We start from the raw sequence: 27,360 nt of genomic DNA on the forward strand, positions 1-27,360 counted from the left end.
AAGGATCCTCTAGGGAAGAGAGATCATAGTATGATATAATTCAAAGTTCAGTTTGAGGGCAAGAAACTGGAGTCCAATACTCGCATTCTGGAGTTAAACAATGGCATTAACATAGGCATGTGGACAGATTTGGCCCTGGTGGACTGGGCAGGAAGGCTACTAAGTAGGACAGAGGGGTGGGACCCAAAGCAGTAGGGAGACAGAATAGAAGGTTGAGGACAGCACATAAGTTAAAGAGAGCACATTAAATAGTAAAGGCAGTGTCAGTAATCCTAGTTCTAAACAGATCAGGCAAAAGCAAGACAGAGAGCAAGGGAAGTCCAGATTAAACTGCATTTATTTCAATGCAAGAGGCCTAACTGGCAAGGCAGATGAACTCAGGCCATGGATGGGTACATAGGATTGGGATATTATAGCAATTACTGAAATATGGCTAAGGGAAGGACAGGACTGGCAGCTCAATGTTCCAGGATACAGATGCTAGAGGAAAGATAGAACAGGAGGTAAGAGAGGAGGGGGAGTTGTACTTTTGATTAAGGAAAACATCATGGCAGTACTGAGAGGGGATATATCCGAGGGTTCGCCCACTGAGCCTATATGGGTAGAACTGAGAAGTAAGAAGGGGAAAATCACTTTGATAGGGTTGCACTATAGGCCCCCAAATAGTCGGTGGGAAATTGAGGAGCAAATATGTAAGGAGATAGCTCCAAGAAAAATAGGGTGGTAATAGTCGGGGTTTTTAACTTTCCCAACATTGACTGGGGCAGCCATAGTATTAGAGAGTTGGATGGAGAGAAATTTGTTGAGTGTATTCAGGAGGAATTTCTCATTCAGTATGTGGATGGCCTGACTAGAGAGGGGGCAAAACATGACCTCCTTTTGGGAAATAAGGAAGGGCAGGTGACAGAAGTGTTAGTGAGGGATCACTTTGGGACCAGTGACCATAATTCCATTAGTTTTAAGATATATGGAGAATGATAGGTCTGGCCCAAAAATTAAAATTCTAAATTGGGGCAAGGCTAATTTTGATGGTATCAGGCAGAAACTTTCAACAGTTAATTGAGTGAGTCTGTGGGAAGGCAAGGGGACATCTGGTAAGTGGGAGGCTTTCAAAAGTGTGTTAACCAGGGTTCAGGCTAAGCACATTCCTATTAAAGTGAAGGGTAAGGCTGGTAGAAGTAGGGGACTCTGGATGACTCAGAATATTGAGGCCCTTGTCAAGAAGACGAAGGAGGCACATGACATGCAAAGGCAACTGGGATCAAGTGGATCCCTTGAAGAGTATAGAGGGTGTAGGAGTAGAGTTAAGAGAGAAATCAGGAGGGCAAAAAGGGGACACAAGATTGTTTTGGCAGATAAGGCAAAGGAGAATCCAAAGAGCTTCTACAAATACACAAAGGGCAAAAGAGTAACTAGGGAGAGAGTAGGGCCTCTTAAGGATCAACAAGGTCATCTATGTGTGGATCCACAAGAGATGTATGAGATCCTTAATGAATATTTCTCATCAGTATTCACTGTTGAGAATAGCATGGATGTCAGGGAACTTGGGGAATTAAATAGTGCTGTCTCGAGTAGTGTACCTATGACAGAAAATGAGTTGCTGGAAGTCTTAAAGTGCATCAAGGTAGATAAATTCTCGGAACCTAATGAAGTGTATCCCAGGACATTGTGGGAGGCAAGGGAGGAAATTGTTAGTCCCCTAGCAGAGATATTTCAATCATCGATAGTCACAGGTGAGGTGCTTGAAGATTGGAGGGTGGTAAATGTTGTGCCTTTGTTTAAAAAGGGCTGCAGGGAAAAGCCTGGGAACTACAGGCCTGTGAGCCTCACATCTGTAGTGGGTAAGTTATTAGAAAGTATTCTGAGAGACAGGATCTACAGGCATTTAGAGATGCAAGGACTGATTAGGGACCGTGAGCATGGCTTTGTGAGTGGAAAAGCATGTCTCACAAATTTGATTGTTTTTTGAAGGGGTAAGCAAGAAGGTAGATGAGGGCAGTGCAGTTGATGTTGTCTACATGGACTTTAGCAAGGTCTTTGACAAGGTACCACATGGTAGGTTGTTGCATAAGGTTAAATCTCACGGGATCCAGGGTGAGGTATCCAAATGGATACAAAATTGGTTGAATGACAGAAGCCAGAGGGTGATTGTAGAGGGTTGTTTTTCAAACTGGAGGCCTGTGACCAGCAGTGTGCCTCATGGATCGGTGCTGGGTCCACTATTATTTGTTATTTATATTAATGATTTGGATGAGACTATAGGAGGCATGGTTAGTAAGTTTGCAGATGTCAATAGGATTGGTGGCATAGTGGACAGTGAAGAGGGTTATCTCTGATTGCAATGGGATCTTGATCAATTGGGCCAGTGGGCTGACGAATGGCAGATGGAGTTTAATTTAGATAAATGTGAGGTGGTGCATTTTGTTTGATCGAACCAGGGTAGGACTTACTCAGTTAATGGTTAGGCATTGGGTGGAGTTATAGAACAAAGAGATCTAGGGCTACAGGTTCATAGCTTATTGAAAGTGGAGTCACAGATGGACAGAGTGGTGAAGAAGGCATTCAGCATGTTTGGTTTCATTGGTCAGAACATTGAATACAGGAGTTGGGACATCTTGTTGAAGTTGTACAAGACAATGGTAAGGCCACACTTGGAATACTATTATAGAAAGGATATTATTAAACTAGAAAGAGTGCAGAAGAGAATTACTAGGATGCTACCGGTACTTGATGGTTTGAGTTATGAGGAGAGGCTGGAGCGTAGAAGGCTGAGGGATGATTTTATAGAGGTCTCTAAAATAATGAGGGGCATAGATCAGCTAGATAGTCAATATCTTTTCCCAAAGGTAGAGGAGTCTAAAACTAGAGGGCATATGTTTAAGGGAGAGGGGAGAGATACAAAAGTGTCCAGAGGGGCAATTTTTTCACGCAGAGTGTGGTGAGTGTCTGGAACAAGAATAGAATAGAATAGAATCCCTACAGTACAGAAAGAGGCCATTTGGCCCATCGAGTCTGCACCGACCACAATCCCACCCAGGCCCTTCCCCCATATCCCTACATATTTACCCACTAATCCCTCTAACCTAACATCCGGGACACTAAGGGGCAATTTTTTTAGCATGGCCAATCAACCTAACCCGCACATCTTTGGACTGTGGGAGGAAACCGGAGCACCCGGAGGAAACCCACGCAGACACGAGGAGAATGTGCAAACTCCACACAGACAGTGACCCAAGCCGGGAATCGAACCCAGGTCCCTGGAGCTGTGAAGCAGCAGTGCTAACCACTGTGCTACCGTGCCGCCCACTGAAAACAAGCTGCCAGAGGTAGTAGTAGAGACAATTTTGTCTTTTAAAAAGCGTTTAGACAGTTACATGGGTAAGATGGGTATAGAGGGATATGGGCCAAATGCAGGCAATTGGGACTAGCTTAGGAGTTTTAACAAAACAAAGTTGGGCCAAAGGGCCCGTTTCCATGCTGTAAACCTCTATGACTGGAGATTGGAAATATTATAGCCTTGGTCAAAAAGGGCATAAAGATGAGTCTAGAAACGACAGGCCAATCAATTTAATCACTGAGGTATGAGCACTTTGAAAAGTGATAATCCAGAACAGAGTTCACAAGCAATTGAACAAATGTGAATTAACTGAAGCCAACACAGATTTGGTCTAGGAAAATGTGGTTTAACTAACTTGTTCAAATTCTTTGATGAGATAACTGGAAGGCTAGCAGCATAAATGTGTAATATTCTTAAAGCTGTAACATATTGTGTTTCCATATTCTAATTTGTTTCTGGTGTTCAGATTACTGAACGCAAAGGAGGTGGGAGCTGCGGGAAATCAGTTGGAAGAATCCTTGCCACCAACTTGGCCTCCTTATTGTGTCAAGGGCCTTCTATGGGCCAGTGGAAAATTGCAACAACTGTTTTTCTCTGTCAGAATTGGAATTCAAGCCTCCAGGAAATTCAGGGCTGGTTTTCCCACAGAGTTAAAAGGTATAACTCAATATAGCAGTGCATTCCCAACAGACATGCAGCTTAAATAAAAGCAAAATATTGTGGATGCTGGAAATCTGAAATAAAAACAGAAAATGCTGGAAAAACTCAGCCTGTCTGGCAGTGTATGTGGAGAGAGAAACAGAGTTAACATTTCGAATCTGTATGACTCTTCTTCAGAGCTAAAAGAGATTTTGTTTATTTTGTTTCCATCCAGGCCTGGTCCTGAAGGCAAGAATTGTCAGGGTTCCCGCGTACAGTACAGGATATGCAAGAACCCTCCTTGTCCTGCAGGAGTGCCAGGTTTTCGAGACTTGCAGTGCCAATCATTCAACAGGCCATCATATCAAAAGCATTCCTTGCAGTGGTATGCCATCACTGATGAAGGTATTTATGTTTCTGAAGACCTCTAATCACAATTATGTTTCTGTATTCCAAACTGAATTTGTGGGACTCCATTCATCAGTTTTGTGAATTGATGGAAATTTGAAGTTTCCATTCTGTTGTAATTGTGATCAAATATGATAGCAAGCAAACTGGTGTACAATGTAATATTGGTATTAGTGATTCGACAGGTGCCACCCCTGCTAAGTTGGTAAGAAGGTGAATTCATCACGTAGTAAAGCATGCATTCCAACACTCGATGGAAGAACATATGAAAGCACCAATGTCGGACAACAGGGATTTCTAAGATTGAATGTGTAAGATCACAGCTTCTTTGATCTAGCTCCTATCTTCTTTATGTGTGTCCACAAAACCAACTTCAGTGCTTTCAAGCTGTTAGAAAATGCCAAGCCCGGAAGACTGGAAAAGCGTGCTTCTTGCTTGGTGAATTTTCAACAATCCCAACACAGAAGAAAAATCATTGTAAATTTCCACTGGAGTTTTGATAGTCTTCCAGGCCAGACAATTTTAAAGAGGTGCAACTTTCTGTCTCATGCCTTATGCTGTTTTAGGGGCTCCAGACAGAAGTCTTCACCTGCCCACCATGCTCACAGGGAAAATGTTCTTTGGTTAGATTCCTAGAGATAATGGAATCTTTCGAAAGGTGCATTGTGACTTAATAAATTCAGAGAGAAGCAGAAGGCAGAGGGAGAAACATGGAGGAAAGAGAACTGAAGATAATGAGAAGAGATGTGCAGAAAGACAATGCAGGAGATGAATGAGAAAGAAGTTGAAAAGCAGATAAAAAGGAACCAAAAACTACGGAGCAGAGTTACCAGGAATGATAAAAAAGAAGGGAAGAGCAAATGAATCAGACTGTGGACAGTGGAATGAACGGTGAATGTAGAGGGTGGGGGAATGTGGAGGAAAGACGGAAGTGGGAAAAGAAAGATGGGGCTTGTAAGTGACACTTGCTTTGCTGTAAGTAGAAGTCTTGCTTATCTGTCATGTTTACGGCAACTCTCTACAAGATCAATTCAGTGAATCCCACACCCTCAGCCCTTTCTTGTAGCTCTGCAAAATATTTCTCTTTAGGTGTTTATTTATTTCCCTTTTGAAAGGCATAGCGGCATTCCACCATACACTCAGGCAGTACATTCCAAATCCTAACTACTTCCTCTTGTCGCCGTTGGTTCTTTGGCTAATCATGTTAACTCAGTATCTTTTGGTTCTGCCAATAGGAACAATTTCTCTCTTATGATTATGCGCACTTCCATCAAATCCCCTCTCAACCTTCTCTTCTCTAAGGAGAAAAACTTCAGTTCCTCTAGTTTATCAACATAACTGAAGTATTTCATCTCTCTCAAACCTTTCTGCACCCTCTCTAAAGTCTTCACATCCTTCCTGATGTGCAGTCCTCAGAATTGGATACAGTTCTCCAGATAAGGCCAAGTTAGTAATACTTCAAGCTTCTTCATAACTTGCTTGTTTCAGTACTTTATGCTTCTATTTAAAAAGCTCAAGATCCCAGATGTCTTTTAACTAATTTCTCAAGCTGCCCTGCCAACTTCAACATTCTGTGCATATGTACCCCCAAATGTCTTTTTCATACACCTCTTTATAGAATTGTATCCTTTATTTTATACTTCTCCTTGTTCTTCTAACCAAAATGTATTACTTCACACATCTCTGCATTAAATTTCATCTGCAACATATCTACTCGTTTTACTTGCCTGTCTCTGTCCTCTTGAAGACCATCATTATCCTCCTCACATTGCAGCATTTCCAGGTTTTGTGTCATCCGCTGATTTTGAAATTGTTTCCTGTACACCAAGTTTAGGTCATTAATATGCACCTCAAGAAAAGCAGTAGTCCTAGTACCAACCACAGGAAACCCCACTATAGACATTCCTCCAATCCGAAAATGCCTGTCCACCATAATTCTATGTTTCCTGTCACGCAGCTAACTTTGTTTCCGTGTTGCCCCTAACCAGCTGTTTCCATGAGTTTCCGCTTACTGACAAAGCTTTGGGCTGGGATTTTCCCCCCCCAAAATTTTAAGTTTCCAACATGTGGGTAAATGGGAGGAACTCCTGCCAGTTTTTTAGCGTGATTTCCAAAATGAATCTCCAACACTCTGCGCATCACAGAGTGCCCTAGCGGGATTCCCTCTGAAAAGCAGTGGGCGGGGGGCCTATTCCCATCTGGGAAGCCGGCCACTGTGCATGTGCTGATCTGTCAGCATGGAAATCAGCTGACAGATTGGCCATGCACAGTGGCCCACTCTGACAGTGTGGAAATCAGCGCATGCGCAGTGGCCCCCAATCGTCGGCCTCCCAATCGCCGGCCAGCCCTGCAACCACCCCATCGCTGGTCTACTGAGCCTCCCACCCCCCGATTGCTGGGTCCCGGGTCAGCCCCTATGTCTTTTCCACCTCCCTCCCCAACCAGCCCTGACCCCCCCCAACCTGGGTGGCCAGCCCCGATCGCCCTCCCTCCCTCTCTCAGTGCAGAGTGGCAGCAAGTTCCCCCACTGATCGTCCCTCCAATATGCCATGCCCCCAATAGGCGCTGTCTGCTTTGCACTGCCAGGTGCCCAGTGGGAGGAACCAAGGTACCCCTTTAACAGTACAAGTTTGCCTCTTTGGCAGTGCCAGACTGGTACTGTCCAAGGGGCACAACCCATACCCCAGACCTCCTGGGGAGGCCTTTAGTGTCTTCTGTTCCCTCCAGCGGGGTCAGGCCGCCTGTTCCCTGTTAGTGGAGAGCAGTTGTAAACCCCGCTGGAGTGAACCACTTCCGGCGTGAGGAAGACACTAGCCGGCCAGGGGAATTCTGTCCGGGGGCCGGAAATCATATGGAAATGCCCAGTGGGAATCCTGCAAAATGGCCACTGCTGATGTCTTCCAGCCCGTTGCACTACTGGGAGAATCACCCCCTTTATGTTGCATACTATCAAACATCTTTTGTAAGATTATGTAAACCAGATCAACTACATTGCCTTCATCGACCCTCTCAATTACCTTATCAATGAATTTAATTGAACCTTATTTGAATTCATCAAATCTGTACTGGTTTTAATTAAGCCAATTTGTCCACTTGACTGTTCTGTGTTGGTTCTGAAAGTTTTCCCACTACCAAGATTAAATTGATTGGCCCGTAGTTGCTGAATTTATCTTTGCACTCTTTTTTTGAACAAAGGTGTACCATTTGCAATTTTCCAGTCCTCTGGCACCACCCCACATCAAAGGAAGATTATGGCCAGTACTTTCACAATTTCTACCCTTACTTCCCACAGCATCCTTGGATTATCTCATCTCCTCATAATAACTTACCAAATAAGTACAGCAGCCTTGCTTATAAATCCAATATATCAATATTTGACCCAACTAGTATCTCAATCATTTCTTTTTCCTCAATGACCGTGGCAGCGTCATCCTCCTTGATAAAGACAGATGAAAAATATTCACATAATACCTCAGCTTCCACCTATATATTCCTTTTTTGGGCCTCCAATCATCCACCCTTCCTCTTACCACCCTTTTACTGTTTAAAAGTTTATAGAACTATTTTGGACCCCATTTTATTTTAGCTATCAGTCACTTCAAATAGTCTCTTTTTGCCTCTCATTTTGCTTTTTACTCTCCCTCCCCTCTGAACATTTTATAATTGGCCTGTTTCTCACTTGTGTTATCAATCTGACATCTCTCATACCCATCCTTATTTTACTCTCTATTTCTTTGTCAACCAGGGAGCGCTGGCTTTTTTGATCTGTCTTTTCTCCTTATTGGAATGTACCTTGACAAGCTGTATCATCTCATCTTTAAAGGCAGCCCTTTGTTTTATTACAATTCTCCCTTGGGACTATTTGATTTCAATTTACTTGTGACAAAGCTTGTCTCAGCCCTCTGAAATTGGGCCTCCTGCAATTAAGTATTTTAACTCCAGATTGCTCCTTGTGTATTTTCATAACTAACCTGAACCTTATAATACTATGATCACTGTTTCCTAAATTTTCCCCAAATGACACTTCACTCACCTGGCACATCCCATTCCTCAGTTTATGCAGCAAGCACTAGAATTATGAAAGAATGGACATCAAAGCATACACTTGGGGGAGATGGTGGTGTAGTGGTAATGTCATTGGACTAGTAATCCTGGGGCTTGAGCCATATGGGTTCAAATCCCTCCATGGCAGCTGTTGTAATTTAAATTGAATGACTAAATCTGGAATATAGTGCTATCTCAATAATGGTGACCAAGATTGCCATAAAAACCCCTAATGTCCTTTAGGGAAGGAAATCTGCCACCCTTACCCCGTCTGGCCTACATGTGACTCCAGACCCACAGCAATGCGTTTGACTCTTGAATGCCCTGTGAAAAGACATAGCAAGCGACATAGTTCAATGGCAGTTAGGGGTGGGCAATAAATGACACCAGTGACGCCCAGAACCAAGAAGATAAAAAACAAGGTACGCTCAGTCAACTGAAAGATCAGATATTATGGCAGTCATCATCTGATTAAATTTGTGCAAATGGCCAGGGAAAATTTAAGTGAAAATAAACTACGATATTGAAGGCAAACAGTGGGCATGTTCGCAGTGTTCATTCATTGCATTAAGCGCTAGTGGCCAGCTGCTCAAACACATGAATTATGGTGGTTCATAGAATAGAAATAGAAACCCTACAGTGCAGAAGGAGGCCATTCGGCCCATCGAGTCTGCACCGACCACAATCCCACCCAGGCCCTACCCCCATGGTTGTAAAATAAAAATTGACAAAACAAAAAATCTGTTAAATAGAGAATTAGAAGAAAAGCCGATATGGCTCATTTTAAATTTATGCTGCCTTGCTGTGTAAGTGGACGTAGTGGATCAAATCCAACCAAAGTGTACTCCACAGACCACAGATGATGACAGCTCTGCTACAGTCCAGGCCACATTGTTTGTGCTGTTAAGAGTGATTTCAAATGCAATTGAAATTGGAAGGATTGTGGTTTACAATGGACAGTGTAAACTGGGCAGCGGTAAGCTAAACAAAGCACATTCCAGAAAACATGGGTAAATGTAATTTTATAGAAGCACTAAATCGGCTGATTCAGCCCTGTAATTTGGATTGTTGTTCTAGACCTATTCCTAAATTGTACTGTTAAATGTGAACAGAGAAATTTATAATCAAAATGTAAAATGAAAGACCGAATGCATGAGAGTGAAATGCATGCAAATTTTTTGCTGTCTGCCTATATCAGTGACTAGCTAGTTGGTTGGTTGGATTTGTGAACAAGGGGCCATATTATGAGTGGCGAGCACCACTTAGAATCATAGAAGCCCGACAGTGCAGAAAGAGGCCATTTGGCCCATCGAGCCTGACCGACAGCAATCCCACCCTGGCCCTATCCCCATAACTCCATGTATTTACCCTGCTAAATCCCCTGACGCTAAGGAACAATTGAGCATGGCCGATCAACCTACCCTGCACATCTGTGGGAGGAAACCGGAGCACCTGAAGGAAACCCACTCAGATACAGGGAGAACGTGTATTCCATACAGTCGGTGACCCAAGGCTGTAATTGAACCCCAGGACCTTGGCGCTGTGAGGCAGCAGTGCTAACCACTCTTAAAGCTAACCTGTACTACTTAAAGCTAGACTGCACTGCTTAAAGCAGAACAGATCCTGGCAGTAACGCAGGAAATGACTCTGATGTGGGAAATATTGAGGAATGACACAACATTGAAGAAATCCAGCAACAGGATTTTTAGACATTTCATTGGAGCCCTTGTGGGAGGAGGCGGAAAGGAGGAGAGATGTCCTCTATCCACAGGAGGCCTGCAGACACATACTCAAAAGGCAGTGGGGACAGATAGCCAGGAAAGTAAATGCCAGCAGTCAAGCCACAAGGACCTGGGGTGCACTGTCGCAAGATGTTCAAGAACCTGGTATGAGCAATCGAGGTCAGTGAAATTACCTTCAAATGTCATATCCTACCAACTGCATCAATAGCCTCAGACATTGCTCAATTCACCAGATCTCCATCATGTTGATGGGGATGGAACAACAATATGTTTTATACATTGGGAAGCAAGCTTGTGGTCAGTGTCAGGTCCTAACATGTCACAGGGCATTGTGCAATCATTTGCCGTGGACCATGCAGAATGAAGACATTGCGACTGTCTCCAGGATAGCAGATATTAATCTGCATGATTCACTGTGTGTAATCATGCACCAGCTGATCGTTGAGGGAGAGGGATTCCTTGTGGTTCCCTTATCGTTAACATATGGTGCCTGCTAAATGATGTGCATTTCGTCAGTGGCACCTTGCACCAAGGGGAATCTGGCAATCCTTGCAAAGCTCACTCCACCTGATAGTCTCTGGCAAGAGAGAATGAAATGAAGTTGGTTCCCAATGAGAAGAGAGCCTAGGTGATGTCCTTTACACGACAGTGTATGGCAAACTGTGAGATGAAGCAAATATGTCCAGCTCAAGTCCGGAAGGAGCCGGAGACATAAAAAGACACGGCCATATTCACCTTCATATACACCAACAAAGTGTTCCTTCCTTGCTCTGAGGTTGAATTGTGACTGTGCCAGACTTCAATGAGGATGTTCTTATTAAATAGCAAATGTCCTGTACATCACTCTTCACTGGGGTTCAGATAGGAGAAATGTTCCCTGAATACGCTGGATAGATATGGCCACCAGCTAACAGTCCTTCCTCTTCCTTTCTTATTTGCATGGCCTCTGTTCATTCTTCAAGTCATGGGTCCCAACTTTTCAGATGGTGGGGTCTTGCTTCCTGCCATTCAGGGAGTTAGCAGAGAACACATACCTGCCAACTCCAAGCCCCACAATCAGTTCATGCTCGAATGAGCATTTTAAGAGGCTACTGACAGGCCTTTTGCCCCTCAGTTTGGCCAGCAGCTCTCCAGTCTCTGCAGCAGAAGTGCTGGCTGTAAAATCCCGCCGAGTGTTTCTGATGGGTGAATAGATGTATGTTGGGGCTAAATTGAATAATATAACTTATAGTATGGAATTTTGGAATAATTAATTATATCGAATGGAAACAAACACATTTGCTTCTCACCTTCAGCACGTTGTCTGATTAGCGAGGAATTTAAGAAATCAACCTTAATTGGTATAGAGCCACCCTGTGGCTGCATCAATAGACCTACAGGGAGATATAATCCATACTTTTCAATTTGGGTGGCACAGAATTAAAAACGCTTTTTGTGACTGACGTATAGGACAAAGGGCTACATACTCTAAACAACAAAACCCTGTTAGATGGCCACCTACAAGCATTAAAGGCTGCAATTAACAGGGATCAATACAGGAAATGCTGAAAAAACTCAGCGGGTCTGGTTCTCTTCAAGAAGAGTCAAATGGACTCAAAGCATTAACTCCGTTATTCTCTCCACTGATGCCGCCAGACCTGCTCAGTTTTTCCAGCATCTTTTGTCTTCATTTCTGATTTCCAGCATCCACAATATTTTGCTTTTGTTGCAATTAACAGAGAAATTGCCACACGGAATGTTGGCGGGTGACAGACTTTTAATAATATACAGAAATGTATTTCAGATTTTCAGTGTCATTGTACACGGTGACTTGGAATGACTGATAATACTGATATGTTACCATACAAAATATAATTGACTCAGGAGGGGGCCATAGAAAGGCACAAATACTTGAAAAGAGCAGGCAGAAACCACAAAGAAGCATTAATTCAATGGGCTGGGCAGAAATAAAAATTGGAGCATAGCATTATTATCCGTCATGAGAAGAGGGCCAGAGTCTGGAGGAACCATGTGGAGCTACACGCAGCAGAGCATGAAACTCAGGAGTTCGAGGGAGCACTAACTCAGTCTATATGATGGGACCCTCTTCTCACCCGCCAACATTCCTTGTGGATAACCAGGGAAATTGAGGGACTGGTCAAAAAGAAAAGAGAGGCGTATGTTAGGTCCAGGCTGCTAAAAACGGAGGGAGCTCTGGAGGAGTACAAAGAAAGTAGGAAAGAACTCAAACGGGGAATTAGAAGGGCAAAAAGGGGTCACGAAATGTCCTTGGCAGACAGGATTAAGGAGAATCCCAAGGCATTTTATTCATACGTTAGGAACAAAAGGGTTGTCAGGGAAAAAATCGGACCTCTCAGGGACAAAAGTGGGGAATTATGCTTGGAGCCCAAAGAAGTAGGGGAGATCCTAAATGAATACTTTGCGTCGGTATTCACAAAGGAGAGGGATGTGTTGATTGGGAGTGTCTCGGAGGGGAGTGTTGAACCGTTGGAGAAAATCTCCATTACAAGGGAGGAAGTGTTAGGTTTGTTAGAGAATATAAAGACTGACAAATCCCCTGGACCTGATGGAATCTATCCAAGGCTGCTCAGGGAGACGAGAGATGAAATCGCTGGGCCTCTGACGCAAATCTTTGTCTCGTCACTGGACACAGGTGAGGTCCCAGAGGATTGGAGGATAGCTAATGTGGTCCCGTTATTTAAGAAGGGTAGGAAGGATAACCCGGGTAATTATAGGCCGGTGAGCTTGACGTCCATGGTGGGGAGGTTGTTGGAGAAGATTCTTAGAGATAGGATGTATGCGCATTTAGAAAGGAATAAACTCATTAACGATAGTCAGCATGGTTTTGTGAGAGGGAGGTCATGCCTCACTAACCTGGTGGAGTTTTTTGAAGAAGTGACCAGAATGGTTGACGAGGGAAGGGCCGTGGATGTCGTCTATATGGACTTTAGAAAAGCGTTTGACAAAGTCCCTCATGGTAGGCTGGTGAAAAAGGTTGGCTCTCATGGGATAGGTGGCTAGATGGGTGGAGAACTGGCTTGGTCACAGAAGACAGAGGGTATTAGTGGAAGGGACTTTTTCCGGCTGGAGGCCTGTGACTAGTGGTGTTCATGATGTGGAGATGCCGGCATTGGACTGGGGTAAGCACAGTAAGAAGTCTCACAACATCAGGTTAAAGTCCAACAGGTTTATTTGGTGGCAAATACCATAAGCTTTTGGAGCGTGCTGCTCCTTCATCAGATGGAGTGGTTATCTGTTCTCCAACAGTGCACAGACACAGAAATCAAGTTACAGAATACTAATTAGAATGCAAATCTCTACAGCCAGCCAGGTCTTAAAAGGTACAGATAATGTGGTTGGAGGGAACATTAAACACAGGTTAAAGAGATGTGTATTGTCTCCAGACAGAACAGCTGGTGAGATTATGCAAGACCAGGGGCAAGCTGTGGGGGTTACTGATAATGTGACATAAATCCAACATCCCGGTTTAGGCCGTCCTCATGTGTGCGGAACTTGGCTATCAGTTTCTGCTCAGCGACTCTGCGCTGTCGTGTGTCGTGAAGGCTGCCTTGGAGAACGCTTACCTCAAGATCCAAGGCTGAATGCCCGTGACTAGTGGTGTTCCGCAGGGCTCTGTATTGGGACCTCTGCTGTTTGTGATTTATATAAACGATCTGGAAGAAGGTGTAACTGGGGTGATCAGTAAGTTTGCGGACGACACAAAATTGGCAGGACTTGCAGATAGTGAGGAGCATTGTCAGAAGCTACAGAAGGATATAGATAGGCTGGAAATTTGGGCAAAGAAATGGCAGATGGAGTTCAATCCTGATGAATGCGAAGTGATGCATTTTGGTAGAAATAATGTAGGGAGGAGCTATACGATAAATGGCAGAACCATAAAGGGTGTAGAGACGCAGAGGGACCTGGGTGTGCAAGTCCACAGATCCTTGAAAGTGACGTCACAGGTGGAGAAGGTGGTGAAGAAGGCATATGGCATGCTTGCCTTTATAGGACGGGGCATAGAATATAAAAGTTGGGGTCTGATGTTGCAGATGTATAGAACGTTGGTTCGGCCGCATTTGGAATACTGTGTCCAGTTCTGGTCGCCACACTACCAGAAGGACGTGGAGGCTTTGGAGAGAGTACAGAGGAGGTTTACCAGGATGTTGCCTGGTATGGAGGGGCTTAGTTATGAGGAGAGATTGGGTAAACTGGGGTTGTTCTCCCCGGAAAGACGGAGGATGAGGGGAGACTTAATAGAGGTGTATAAAATTATGAAAGGCATAGATAGGGTGAACGGTGGGAAGCTTTTCCCCAGGTCGGTGGTGACGTTCACGAGGGGTCATAGGTTCAAGGTGAAGGGGGGGAGGTTTAACACAGATATCAGAAGGACATATTTTACACAGAGGGTGGTGGGGGCCTGGAATGCGCTGCCAGGCAAGGTGGTGGAGGCGGACACACGGGGAATGTTTAAGACTTATCTAGATAGCCATATGAACGGAGTGGCAATGGAGGGATATAAAAGAATGGTCTAGTTTGGACCAGGGAGCGGCACGGGCTTGGAGGGCCGAAGGGCCTGTTCCTGTGCTGTATTGTTCTTTGTTCTTTGTTCCCTGTTAATTGCAACAAAAGTAAAGTATTGTGGATGCTGGAAATCAGAAATGAAGACAAAAGATGCTGGAAAAACTGAGCAGGTCTGGCGGCATCAGTGGAGAGAATAACGGAGTTAATGCTTTGAGTCCATTTGACTCTTCTTGAAGAGAACCAGACCCGCTGAGTTTTTTCAGCATTTCCTGTATTGATCTCTGTTAATTGCAGCCTTTAATGCTTGTAGGTGGCCATCTAACAGGGTTTTGTTGTTTAGAGTATGTAGCCCTTTGTCCTATACGTCAGTCACAAAAAGCCTTTTTAATTCTGTGCCACCCAAATTGAAAAGTATGGATTATATCTCCCTGTAGGTCTATTGATGCAGCCACAGGGTGGCTCTATACCAATTAAGGTTGATTTCTTAAATTCCTCGCTAATCAGACAACATGCTGAAGGTGAGAAGCAAATGTGTTTGTTTCCATTAGATATAATAAATTATTCCAAAATTCCATACTATAAGTTATATTATTCAATTTAGCCCCAACATACATCTATTCACCCATCAGAAACACTCGGCGGGATTTTACAGCCAGCACTTCTGCTGCAGAGACTGGAGAGCTGCTGGCCAAACTGAGGGGCAAAAGGCCTGTCAGTAGCCTCTTAAAATGCTCATTCGAGCATGAACTGGCTGTGGGGCTTGGAGTTGGCAGGTATGTGTTCTCTGCTAACTCCCTGAACGGCAGGAAGCGAGACCCCACCATCTGAAAAGTTGGGATCCATGACTTGAAGAATGAACAGAGGCCATGCAAATAAGAAAGGAAGAGGAAGGACTGTTAGCTGGTGGCCATATCTATCCAGCATATTCAGGGAACATTTCTCCTATCTGAACCCCAGTGAAGAGTGATGTGCTATTCAATGAGAACATCCTCATTGAAGTCTGGCACAGTCACAATTCAACCTCAGAGCAAGGAAGGAACACTTTGTTGGTGTATGTGAAGGTGAATATGGCAGTGTCTTTTTATGTCTCCGGCTCCTTCTGGACTTGAGCTGGACACCTGTTTTGGTGCTATATGACTCTATCCCAAATGCGTGTGTGTCAGGCCGCAATTACCAATTTCACACATTCTTGCCTTGCCTGGCTCAAAAATTCCCACATAAGAACAAAATTTGACATAGGGCAGTTAACCCCCAAGACATTTCCATTCTTGAAAAATCTGAGAAGAATTGTGGGTGGCAAAGCAGACTAGAGCCTTTTTTTAAAAAGTGCAGGAGGTCAACAGACAGCCAATGTGAGACAGGCCCTGAGGATCCTTCATTGGTCAATGTGCCTGGGGCTTGAGCATTTTCAGCACCCAGTGCATCTTGGGAATTTTTGAGCCAGGCAAGGCGAGAATGTGTGAAATTGGTAATTGTGGCCTGACTCACACACACTTGGGATAGAGTCATACAGCAACGAAACAGGCCCTTCGGCCCACCGTGTCGATGCCAACCATCAAATACTATCCAACCAGCAGCTAGACCAAAAATTTGAAAAAGGTAACACATATTAAGGGTTAAAACATGTGCATCAGTGGAGCTAGGGCATAAATTTGAAAAAAATTATTAAAAACAAGCAGCAAAATTTGGATTTTGAAGTCGCAACAGAAGATCTGAAGGGCATATTAGAGCAAATACCAAGTGAGAAGCTGGCTGGACGAACAGAGATGCGCTATCTAGTGAGGAGAGTCAACTGTTTACTATCAACTGTTTAGGAAAGTGCAATTTAAAAATGTTTGCATAGAGATTTACACCATGAATATTTATATAGGCAGTTTCCATTGCAAACATTGACAAATATTTTAATGGGGAGAGGGTATGTGGCAGGAACTGCACAATAGAAGTGATTTTTAATAGTAAGTACATATAATGTGTTACAATATCATACATAACTTGCATTTTATAGGCTTGACTGCACATAATTTATCATTATTTTGATATAACACTTTTGATTACTTATTAACTTTTTACTCAGCTGTCAATTACAACTTTATAAATGGCGACACGGTGGCACAGTGGTTAGCACTGCTGCCTCACAGCGCCATCGACCCAGGTTTGATTCCTGGCTTGGGTCACTGTCAGTGCAGAGTCTGCATGTTCTCCTGTGTCCGCATGGGTTTCCTCCAGTGCTCCAAGTTCTTCTCTCAATCTGAAAGACATGCTGGTTAGGTGCTTTGGCCATGCTAAATTCTCGCTCAGTGTACCCGAACAGGTGCCGGAGTGTGACGACGAGGGGATTTTCAAAGTAACTTCATTGTGGTGTTAATGTGGGCCCACTTGTGACACTAATAAATAAAAAAATATAGAAATATGTCATAAAAGGTAGAGGATTACTGAGCCTAATTCTGATAATTATGGAATGGAGCATATGCAGTTCAAATTCTCAGTATTCCTGAGGGGGTTGTTAAAATTGGTAACACATAACTTTCTCCATAATAATGAACAATATTATAAATACATAGAAACCAGCTTGGTGATTAAAAAGTCAAAATATTTAATCTAACCAAAATGTAGCAAACTGGCCTTGCCATGACGGGTTTGGTAGAATTGGATTAAGCTATGTCATAATATCAGTAACGAAGATTCAAAGATGCAGATGTGAATGTTTCCATGCTTCACTTTTCATTGCTTTATCACAGTTGGCGAGGTACAAATCTCTCAACGTTCAAATCAAAATCATAGTTCTGTAACCGAAATGAACGTGTCTGCATTACTTCAGAAAATTCGATAAATAGCATTCTCCTTTACATCATTGACTCTGGAATATATTCCACTGGTAGATACTTGGAGAATGACATCTCATGGCACACAACCATTACCTTCAGCACTGCATCACCAGCACATAGTACTTTCTTTTATAATAAAAACGGCTTTTAAAAAAAAAACCTTGGCTCTAATGCAGCCAGTCAGGCTTGGAAAGTCATTAACCACATATTGTGTTTGATGTGACAACGTATAGCCGTAGCGCTGGTCTTACAATTTCTATTACAAGGATAAATGTTCTTCTATGGAACACGTCTCGTATCATAAATACTTCAGTAAAATATTTGGGGAAATCAGGATGGGTAATTTTAGGATGTTGTTTTTTTTTCCAAAGTATTTGGACTTTAAAAGAAAGGTTAGATGCCAAAATATCTTTGCACTATCCAAGAGTCAAAAGTTTATTGCCTTGATATATTTTGAAAGAGAAAGAAATAAGTATGTGTAAGGAAATATTGGCCCAGATTTGGCGGGAAGCAACAGCATTCGCCATTCCCTGTGTGGCAACTGCCCAGAGCTTTTTTTGCAGGCTTTTGACTGTAAACTTGCTGTCTACTCTCTCAGCGCCCCCTCCAGAGCATTTGTGGCATGTGTAAGCAAGGCAAGCAGCAGAAAGACTCTATAGCCAATCATAGTGAAGAATCCTCATTGAACTATGTAGGGCTGTATTTTGTATGCACCAATGGGTGTGTTTCATGCGGGAGGCATATGAAATAGAGCAAACGCCTAGCCCACCGTCTTCCCGTCAAAACCCCAAATTGGGGGGGGGGGGGGGGGAGAGACAGGCAGGCAGGTGCAGAATCAACAGCCTATCCTGCTGCCCGCTACATTTAAATGAGCAATCAATGGTCAAATTAAGCTTATTATCAAGCTCAATTGACCCTAATAATACGCTGCCCACACCACAAAACATTTGGGCCGGTATCTTCCAGCCATTTACACCCCGCCGTTGGTGCAAGCGAGAACAGAGAATTTGGTGCTCAGCCAAATCTCCATTTACTGCAGCGGGGCAGAGAATCCCGCTGGCGTGAACAGCCGCAAAATTCCAGCCTTGGTGTAGGCAACCAGGCAGGAGCAGAGAGTCTTATATTTTTTTCCACTGAAATGTTTAAAGGGCAGGAAGGAAGGGGATAGGATCACTCTTTGCTCTTTGGGGGCTGCCCTTTGCCAGTCATGGGGCAATCCCACTAAGGTGGAACCCACCCTTCCTTCCTAACCACTCCCTTCCTTAAACCCAGTCCTCTGACCCCATGCTTATCTCCCTAACCTACCCAAACTCTCCCAGCCTGGGACTGTGGACGTAGCTGCTCTGGGCATCCATTGCTCTTCCTCTTCTCCAGTTCCAGCAGCGGCCACTGACATCTCCAGGACTGACGGAGCTGCCGGCCAGTCAGATTTCTCGGCAGATCCAGAGGGCAGTGCTTTCTCCCAGTGAGGGGTGGAAGTTCCACTTGGCTCCTGCTAATCCGCCATGCAGCGTTTTATGGCAGTGGATCAACATAGAACACTTCATGTTACTTCAGTGTTATTCTGCCCGTAGAGTAGCTTTTTGATTGAAAAGTAGGGGGTGTGGAGGTTAAGCCACCAAAGGTGACATGAACCCAACGTGATTGAGCCCACTTCTCAGTTTAACCTGCCGAGGTTTGCAGGTGAGCAGGAAATGCCTGTAGAACCAGCAGGTAAGCAATTTCAGTATTTAAATCCCCAATTAACTTAGGAATGTATACATTATTCTGCCTTGAACAGCTAGTGCACAGATTTCACGAGCTGTGTGAAGCAGGCGAGAGCACATTGGGGAGTGCCTCTCCAGTGAAGTCAAATAGCTGCAGCCCTGCCTGGCTGAGAGGCTGGAGAAATTGCTTTCACTGCTTGACAGGTGATTTCCAACTCCTTGAAAGTCAGTTCACTTCATCTTGATCTGCACTTACCCGCGGTCAATCTTCACAGAGGCAGAGGAACAGCTTATGCGGCTGTACCTTGGACATGTGATGAGGAACAAGAGGAGCAGCACCGGTTGTCTTCACCTCAGGCGCACATCACTCCCCAAGATGAAGGAATGGTCACAAAGGTCCAGCTCAAAGATGCTGAGATCTCCAATACAGGTCGACAGGCAGAGGGTCAGCGTTCTCCACCAATGAGCATCAGTGCCTCATGAGGCCTAGGCTTTCACTGTCATTTGTCCCTGGCATCTGCAGCCCTCTGAAGCTAAGCTTCCATCACAGTGTCAATGGCCATCAAGGTGGCTATCACTGGAAGTCTCCCCACACACGCCACTTGGATTCTCTCCTTCACCCTGGAATTCTATGCTATCTTTTCCTTCAGAGAGAGAAGCCAGAGACCGGCGAATGTAAAAAACAGATTGTGTGGAGAGGAGGGATGGACAACATTTGTTGGGGGGTGACCATTGAGACCTGGGCCTGAGATGGTGCCAAGATGAGTGAGAATGTTGGATATTCTGATGTGAGGATGTGGTTGGAGAGAGAGGAATGACTAAAACTGCAGGATGCGTTAGTTTTAATTACCGCCTCTGCAACATTGTTAGACTCCATCCTTGCCTCAGTTGATCAGTTGCTGACACCCTCATCCATGCCTTTGTTACCTTTAGACTTGACTATTCGAATGCACTCCACAGGGCACCCATAATCTACCTCTATAAACTTGAGATCAACCAACTCTTTGCTTCCCGTGTCCTAATCGCACCAAGTCTTGTTCACCCATCATCCTGTGCTCCATGATGTACATTTGCTCCTAAACAGTACTTTCATTTTAAAATTCTCATCTTATTTTCAAAAACTCCATGGATATGCCACTCCTTATCTCTGTAATCTTCTCCAACTCCACAATCCTCGATATATTTGCACTCCACGAATTCTGGCACCTCAAGCATCCCCATTTTAACCACTTCACCATTGTGATTGTGCCTTTATTGACCAAGGCCCAGAGCTCTGGAATTCCTTCCATGAACGTCTCCACCTCTCTGTTTCTCTTTTCTCCTTTAACACACTCCTTAAACCCTACCTCTTTGGCCAAATATTCAGTCACCTGCCTTAATATCTCCTTTTCAGTATCTTGCTTCATACCGCTCATATGAATCACCTTGGGATGTTTTATTTCAAGACGTCATGAAAATATAAGTTGTTGTTACTATTCCTAACTCTTCCTGCCATATTTAATGGGTAGCTAGAGGGCAAACTCACCCTTCCATGAGGTTCTGTGAGAACACAGCCTGTGAAAAAGCAGAGCAACCGGGGACCACAATTCCCAGATTTCCATGTTTAATCACACGTGTGTGTAGCAGAAGTTGCTGTCCAATTTAACCCCTAACAACAGAGAGCACTGGTAGCCTCGCTATTATTATCGATGTAAAATTCAGCCCATTCTTTTTCGTTTGCATTTATGTGATATGAGATGTCACATGTTTTTTTTTACTTGCGGTTCATTTTAAACAGATCCCAGCTTCAATTTTCTTAACTCAGTCTTTGGACAGGATTTGTTCCCTTGGAGCTGCAGACGGTACTAAATGCCAAGTTCTGATATGGCACACACTGCAGTATTACCAGAAACCGGCCTATTCATTCATTCCAATGCACCAGGGTGAAAAAGTGATATCACATGTTCATAGTCTGAATAAATTTGATGTTAAAACAATTATGCTAGCTATGCAATAAACATCTATAACAGCCTTCCATCTATATAGCAATTTTTTCAACTCTAATTTGGGCTTGATGCTTTGTTTCCTCTCCGAATTGATTCACAATTTTTATGCTTCTGGTGCTAGGTGAATGCCGTATATTTTAGAATTGTGATGGTTAATAAATTTGACTTTAAGTGATTAAAAAACTATGGACAAATATTTACTATATTAGTAATTACTCTTGTGGGAGGAAGACAGTCCAGATGATGAGGGTATTTTCAGTGTTGTTTCTATTCTGTACATTCTGATATAGGTTAAAGTCAGTAAGAAGTTATTTCCACCAATTTAGCCAATTATATTCTTAAGTATAGCGACCATGGCCACGATTCTCCAGCCCCGTGCATTCATATGTAAAAAACACCAGGGCCAGAGAATCACGTGGGGAGGGTCCGTAGTGCGGTACTGCTGGCAAGAACCCCTTTTGGGATTATCCCAGCTCCCGCAGGCTGAGGGTAAGGGAGCTGTTTATTTATTTATTTATTTTTCAGTTAAATTAGTGAAAAAAATCGGAGGTTTTTTTTTCAAAACAGGAAGTAGGCCCAGCAGCAGCCTGGGAAGGTTTTGGAGGGTTTAAAAGTGCTTACCTTGGAGGTTTCAGCCTCATTGTTCCACAGGAGCAGGCTGAGGGTAAGGGAGCTGTTTGTGCATTTTATTTATTTATTTATTTAGGAGTATTTGGAGTATTGTGGAGCTGAGAAACAGGAAAGGTATGACCACATTAATGGGCTTGTATTATAGACCACCCAATAGTCAGCGAGAATTGGAGGAGCAAATCAGCGGAGAGATAGCTGACAACTGCAAGAAACACAAAGTTGTGATAGTAGGGGATTTTAATTTTCCACATATAGATTGAGACTCGCATACTGTTAAAGGTTTAGACGGGGTAGAGTTTGTAAAATGTGTTCAGGAGAATTTTCTACATCAGTATATAGAGGTGCCAACTAGAGAGGATGCGATATTGGATCTCCTATTGGGAAATGAGTTGGGGCAGGTGATGGATGTGAGTGTGAGGGAACACTTTGGATCCAGTGATCATAATGCCATTAGTTTCAACCTGATCGTGGATAAGGATAGATCTGGTCCTCGGGTTGAAGTTCTGAACTGGAAAAAGGCCAAATTTGATGAAATGAGAAGGGATCTGGGAAGTGTGGATTGGCACAGGCTGTTCTCTGGTAAGGATGTAAATGGAAAGTGGGAGGCCTTCAAAGGAGAAATTTTGAGAGTGCAGAGTTTGTATGTTCCTGTCAGGATTAAAGGCAAAGTAAATAGGAATAAGGAACCTTGGTTCTCGAGGGAGATTGTAACACTGATTAAGAGGAAGAGAGAGTTGTATGAAATGTACAGGCAGCAAGGAACACATCAGATGCTCGAGGAGTATAAAAAGTGCAAGAAGCTACTTAAGAGGGAAATCAGGAGGGCTAAAAGAAGACATGAGGTTGCTTTGGCAGACAGAGTGAAGGAAAATCCAAAGAGCTTCTATAGGTATGTTAGGAGCAAAAGGATAGTGAGGGATAAAATTGGTCCTCTTGAAGACCAGAGTGGTAGACTGTGTATGGAACCAAAAGAGATGGGGGAGATACTAAATGGTTTTTTTGCATCCGTATTTACTGAGGAAACGGGCATGGAGTCTACGGAAATAGGGCAAACTGGTAGGGAGGCCATGGAACCTTTACAGATTAAAGGGGAGGAGGTGCTCACTGTCTTGAGACAAATCAGAGTGGATAAATCCCCAGGACCGGACAGGGTATTCCCACGGACCTTGAGGGAAGCTCGTGTTGAACTTGCAGGGGCCCTGGCAGACATATTTAAAATGTCAGTATTCACGGGGGAGGTGCCGGATGATTGGAGGGTGGCTCATGTTGTTCGCTTGTTTAAAAAACGTTCCAAAAGAAATCCGGGAAATTATCGGCCAGTAAGTTTGACGTCGGTGGTGGGCAAGTTATTGGAAGGTGTGATACGGGATAGGATCTACAAATATTTGGATAGACAGGGACTTATTAGGGAGAGTCAACATGGCTTTGTGCGTGGTAGGTCATGTTTGACCAATCTATTAGAGTTTTTCGAGGAGGTTACCAGGAAAGTGGATGAAGGGAAGGCGGTGGATGTTGTCTACCTGGATTTCAGCAAGGCCTTTGACAAGGTCCCTCATGGGAGGTTAGTTAGGAAGGTTCAGTCGCTAGGTATACATGGGGAGGTAGTAAATTGGATAAGACACTGGCTCAATGGAAGAAGCCAGAGAGTGGTTGTGGAGGATTGCTTCTCTGAGTGGAAGCCTGTGACTAGTGGTGTGCCGCAGGGATCGGTGTTGGGTCCATTGTTGTTTGTCATCTATATCAATGATCTGGATGATAATGTGGTAAATTGGATCAGCAAGTTTGCTGATGATACAAAGATTGGAGGTGTAGTGGACAGTGAGGAAGGTTTTCAAAGCTTGCAGAGGGATTTGGACCAACTAGAAAATTGGGCTGAAAAATGGCAAATGGAATTTAACGCAGACAAGTGTGAGATATTGCACTTTGGAAGGACAAATCAAAGTAGAATGTACCAGGGTAAATGGTAGGACTCTGAAGAGTGCAGTTGAACAGAGGGATCTGGGAATACAGGTACAGAATTCCCTAAAAGTGACATCACAGGTGGATAGGGTCGTAAAGAGTGCCTTTGGTACATTGGCCTTTATAAATCGGAGTATCGAGTATAAAAGTTGGAGTGTTATGGTAAGGTTATATAAGGCATTGGTGAGGCCGAATTTGGAGTATTGTGTACAGTTTTGGTCACCTAGTTACAGGAAGGATGTAAATAAGATTGAAAGAGTGCAGAGAAGGTTCACAAGGATGTTGCCGGGACTTGAGAAGCTGAGTTACAGAGAGAGATTGAATAGGTTGGGACTTTATTCCCTGGAGCGTAGAAGATTGAGAGGAGATTTGATAGAGGTGTAAAAGATTTTGATGGGTATAGATAGAGTGAATGCAAGCAGGCTTTTTCCGCTGAGGCTAGGGGAGAAAAAAACCAGAGGGCATGGGTTAAGGGTGAAAGGAGAAAAGTTTAAAGGGAATATTAGGGGGGACTTCTTCACGCAGAGAGTGGTGGGAATGTGGAATGAGCTGCCAGATAAAGTGGTAAATGCGGGGTCACTTTTAACATTTAAGAAAAACTTGGACGGGTTCATGGATGAGAGGGGTGTGGAGGGATATGGTCCAAGTGCAGGTCAGTGGGACTAGGCATAAAATGGTTCGGCACAGACAAGAAGGGCCAAAAGGCCTGTTTCTGAGCTGTAATTTTCTATGGTTCTATTAAGTCCAGTATGAAGTCTCACAACACCAGGTTAAAGTCCAACAGGTTTATTTGGCAGCACAAGCCACAAGCTTTCGGAGCGCTGCCCCTTCATCAGGTGAGTGGGAGTTCTGTTCACAAACAGGGCATATAATATATACATATATTATTTACATACATTCCATGCATAGATTTATATGCCCTGTTTGTGAACAGAACTCCCACTCACCTGATGAAGGGGCAGCGCTCCGAAAGCTTGTGGCTTGTGCTACCAAATAAACTTGTTGGACTTTAACCTGGTGTTGTGAGACTTCTTACTGTACTTACCCCAGTCCAACGCCAGCATCTCCACATCGGAGATTAAGTCAGCAGTGTGTTTGCAGCATGTCGAGCCACATGCTCGTCTGTGACAGGTTCATACTTGAAGTAGCTTTGCATCTTAAAAATGCTCATTAGTGTAAAACATTTTAAAATTATGTCCTACCTTCAGGATAAATTCAGTGAGGCATGAGGATCTTGTGGCACCCCGTTCATTTTACATGCATCATGCACCAGTTTGCTTTGTGCAGTTCTGTCTGAGGTCAGCAAGTTCCCTTTTGAACTCTGGAAGCTCAGGGTGGATGGGGAGTGGAAGAGGGATCCAAAGGAGGGAAGAGAGAAGTGGGAGGAATATTCTGACTGTGGTGTGTTTGGGGGGGGGGGGGGGGGGGGGGGGATTGTGGGGAGTGGGGGGGGTGGCAGTCAGTCAATTTAAGAAAATGAGGGGCTTAAAGGGCAGGGTCAGTATTGTCCAAAAGTATGTCCATCGCAGGGTATTTGCTGACAGAGTCCTTGCAGAGCCTTGAGTTCTCCTAAAGCATTTCAGTGACCGCCACTGAGAGTTATCGTGGACAATGTCCTTTACAATGCATAGAAGGGAGGGCCAGCTGAGGTAAGTTCAACCATATCCCACAGTGTGGTGAGTACAACACTGAACACGAACATATAAACATTCAATAAAGAGTGAATGAAAACAATATAAAGGAAATATCCCCAACTGCCCTGTAACATCAACGTGTGCCAACTATGGTAATATGCTGGTACATTTAGATCTCTGACTAAGTTAATCTTAAAAAATGAAAGTAATGCATCTATGAATAAAATGAAATCAATGTACTGTGAAATATTTACAAGCAGAATTTAAATTTGAAGAAACACCCATGCCACCTTTGTTCTATCAATAAATCTTATGTTGATGACAAACGAGTTGGGTTGGAAGATTGTGGCTATGATGTACAGCCTCCCTGTTTGACCAGAAGGTTCTTTTATAGCCCAACCCCATCTCCAGCATTGTCAACTGATGGCAGGTTTCACCAATGAAAAGCTTCTCCTATCGCAGAATTACATGTGTCGCTGTGTGCATCAGCCCCACTTTGAATTTTAATTGTAATTGTATGGGAAACAGCGAATATAATAGAGACATGAAGTGGCACAAACTTAAGGTTTTGCTGTCAGGAACGCCGTTCCACTGATAAAATTCCGCCCACTTAGTGTAGTGTCCGAGGCCCAACATTCTTCAACTGCATTATCAATAACCTATTGTTCATTAGAAAGTAAGAAATTGGACTGTTAACTGATGATTGCAGAGCACTCAACTCCATTCACAATTCATCAAATAATGAAGTAGTCTATGTGTGGATGTAGCAAAATCTGGACAATGCTTAGACTGATAGTGATAAATAAAATTTGTTCCACAGAAGTGACAGGCAGTAATCATCTCCAACAGAATATCACCTTGACGTTCATTTGCATTGCCATTGTCAAACCTGCCACTATCAACAACTTGAGCATCCCTATTAACCAAAAACTCAATTGGCCCAGCCACAAAAATGCCATGACAATTTGGGTATGCTGTGACAAGTGGCTCAATTCCTGAATTCCCAGAACCTTTCCACCATTTACATTTGTCGGACTGTGATGGAATATAGTCCATTTGTGTGGATGGGTGCTGCTCCAACAACTCTGACGCAGTTCAACATCGTCAAGTTTGAAGCAGTCTGGTTGTCACCCCTTCCCCACTAGTTTAAACATCCATGTCCGGAGGGACAAGAATAGCACTTGCATTGAACATTATCACCACCAGGTTTCTCTTCACATCACGCACCATCCTGAATTGGATATATATTGCCATTGCTTCATTGCCACAGAATCAAAATCCTGGAACACCCTACCTGATAGTACTGTAGGAATGACTTCACTACGTAGATTTCAGTGATTCAATGATTCAATGAACACTTTCTCAAGATAAACCAGGGATGGACAATAATCACTGGTCATATTAGTGACAGTGAGCCAGATCTTCACTCTTGAGGTGGATAGTTCAAGTCAGGAAATTTCCCTGCTCAGTACACCTGCCTTGGGAAAATGTGCCCCAGATGGGGCAATTTTCACTCCAAGGTGAATAGGTGCAGGATGGGGTCAGATCTGTCACCCCCAGATGGAGATCAGAGGTGGCCAAAGGGGCTGCTGAATGCTGATGGTCTGTATAAAAGACCTGCCTCAGTTTTTGGGGACTTTATCCCAGTTATTTTGTTAAATATTAGGCCCTATTGCCCTTATCCCCTCACCGTACACACCATATGTCAACTCATGCTCTCCATGCCAACTCATATCACATATCCACCACCCTTTCCCCTACACACTCCATGACAACTCACTTATATACACTATGGGCAGAACTCGGGAATCATGTTGAGATGAAATAAAGTAACAATCTAAATATCTATCACTATGATTAAAAAATCTCATTCATGAAGCCCCATTCAAAACTTTAAAAGCCTCACCCCCACCCCACCCCCACAAGA

The 27,360-nt window shown here is 43.7% G+C and overlaps 1 protein-coding gene across 1 annotated transcript in view; it reads left to right on the top strand.

The window, feature by feature from the left end:
* Positions 1–27,360, top strand: part of LOC144495299 (A disintegrin and metalloproteinase with thrombospondin motifs 19-like) — a 461,034-nt gene that overhangs the window by 252,969 nt on the left and 180,705 nt on the right. Inside the window, exon 13 of the mRNA XM_078215388.1 lies at positions 4,212–4,381. Within this exon, the coding sequence (XP_078071514.1) occupies positions 4,212–4,381 (170 nt within the window). The remainder of the gene's footprint in view (positions 1–4,211; positions 4,382–27,360) is intronic.

This window comes from Mustelus asterias, chromosome 6 (genome assembly GCF_964213995.1).
Source record: "Mustelus asterias chromosome 6, sMusAst1.hap1.1, whole genome shotgun sequence".
Classification (NCBI taxonomy): domain Eukaryota; kingdom Metazoa; phylum Chordata; class Chondrichthyes; order Carcharhiniformes; family Triakidae; genus Mustelus; species Mustelus asterias.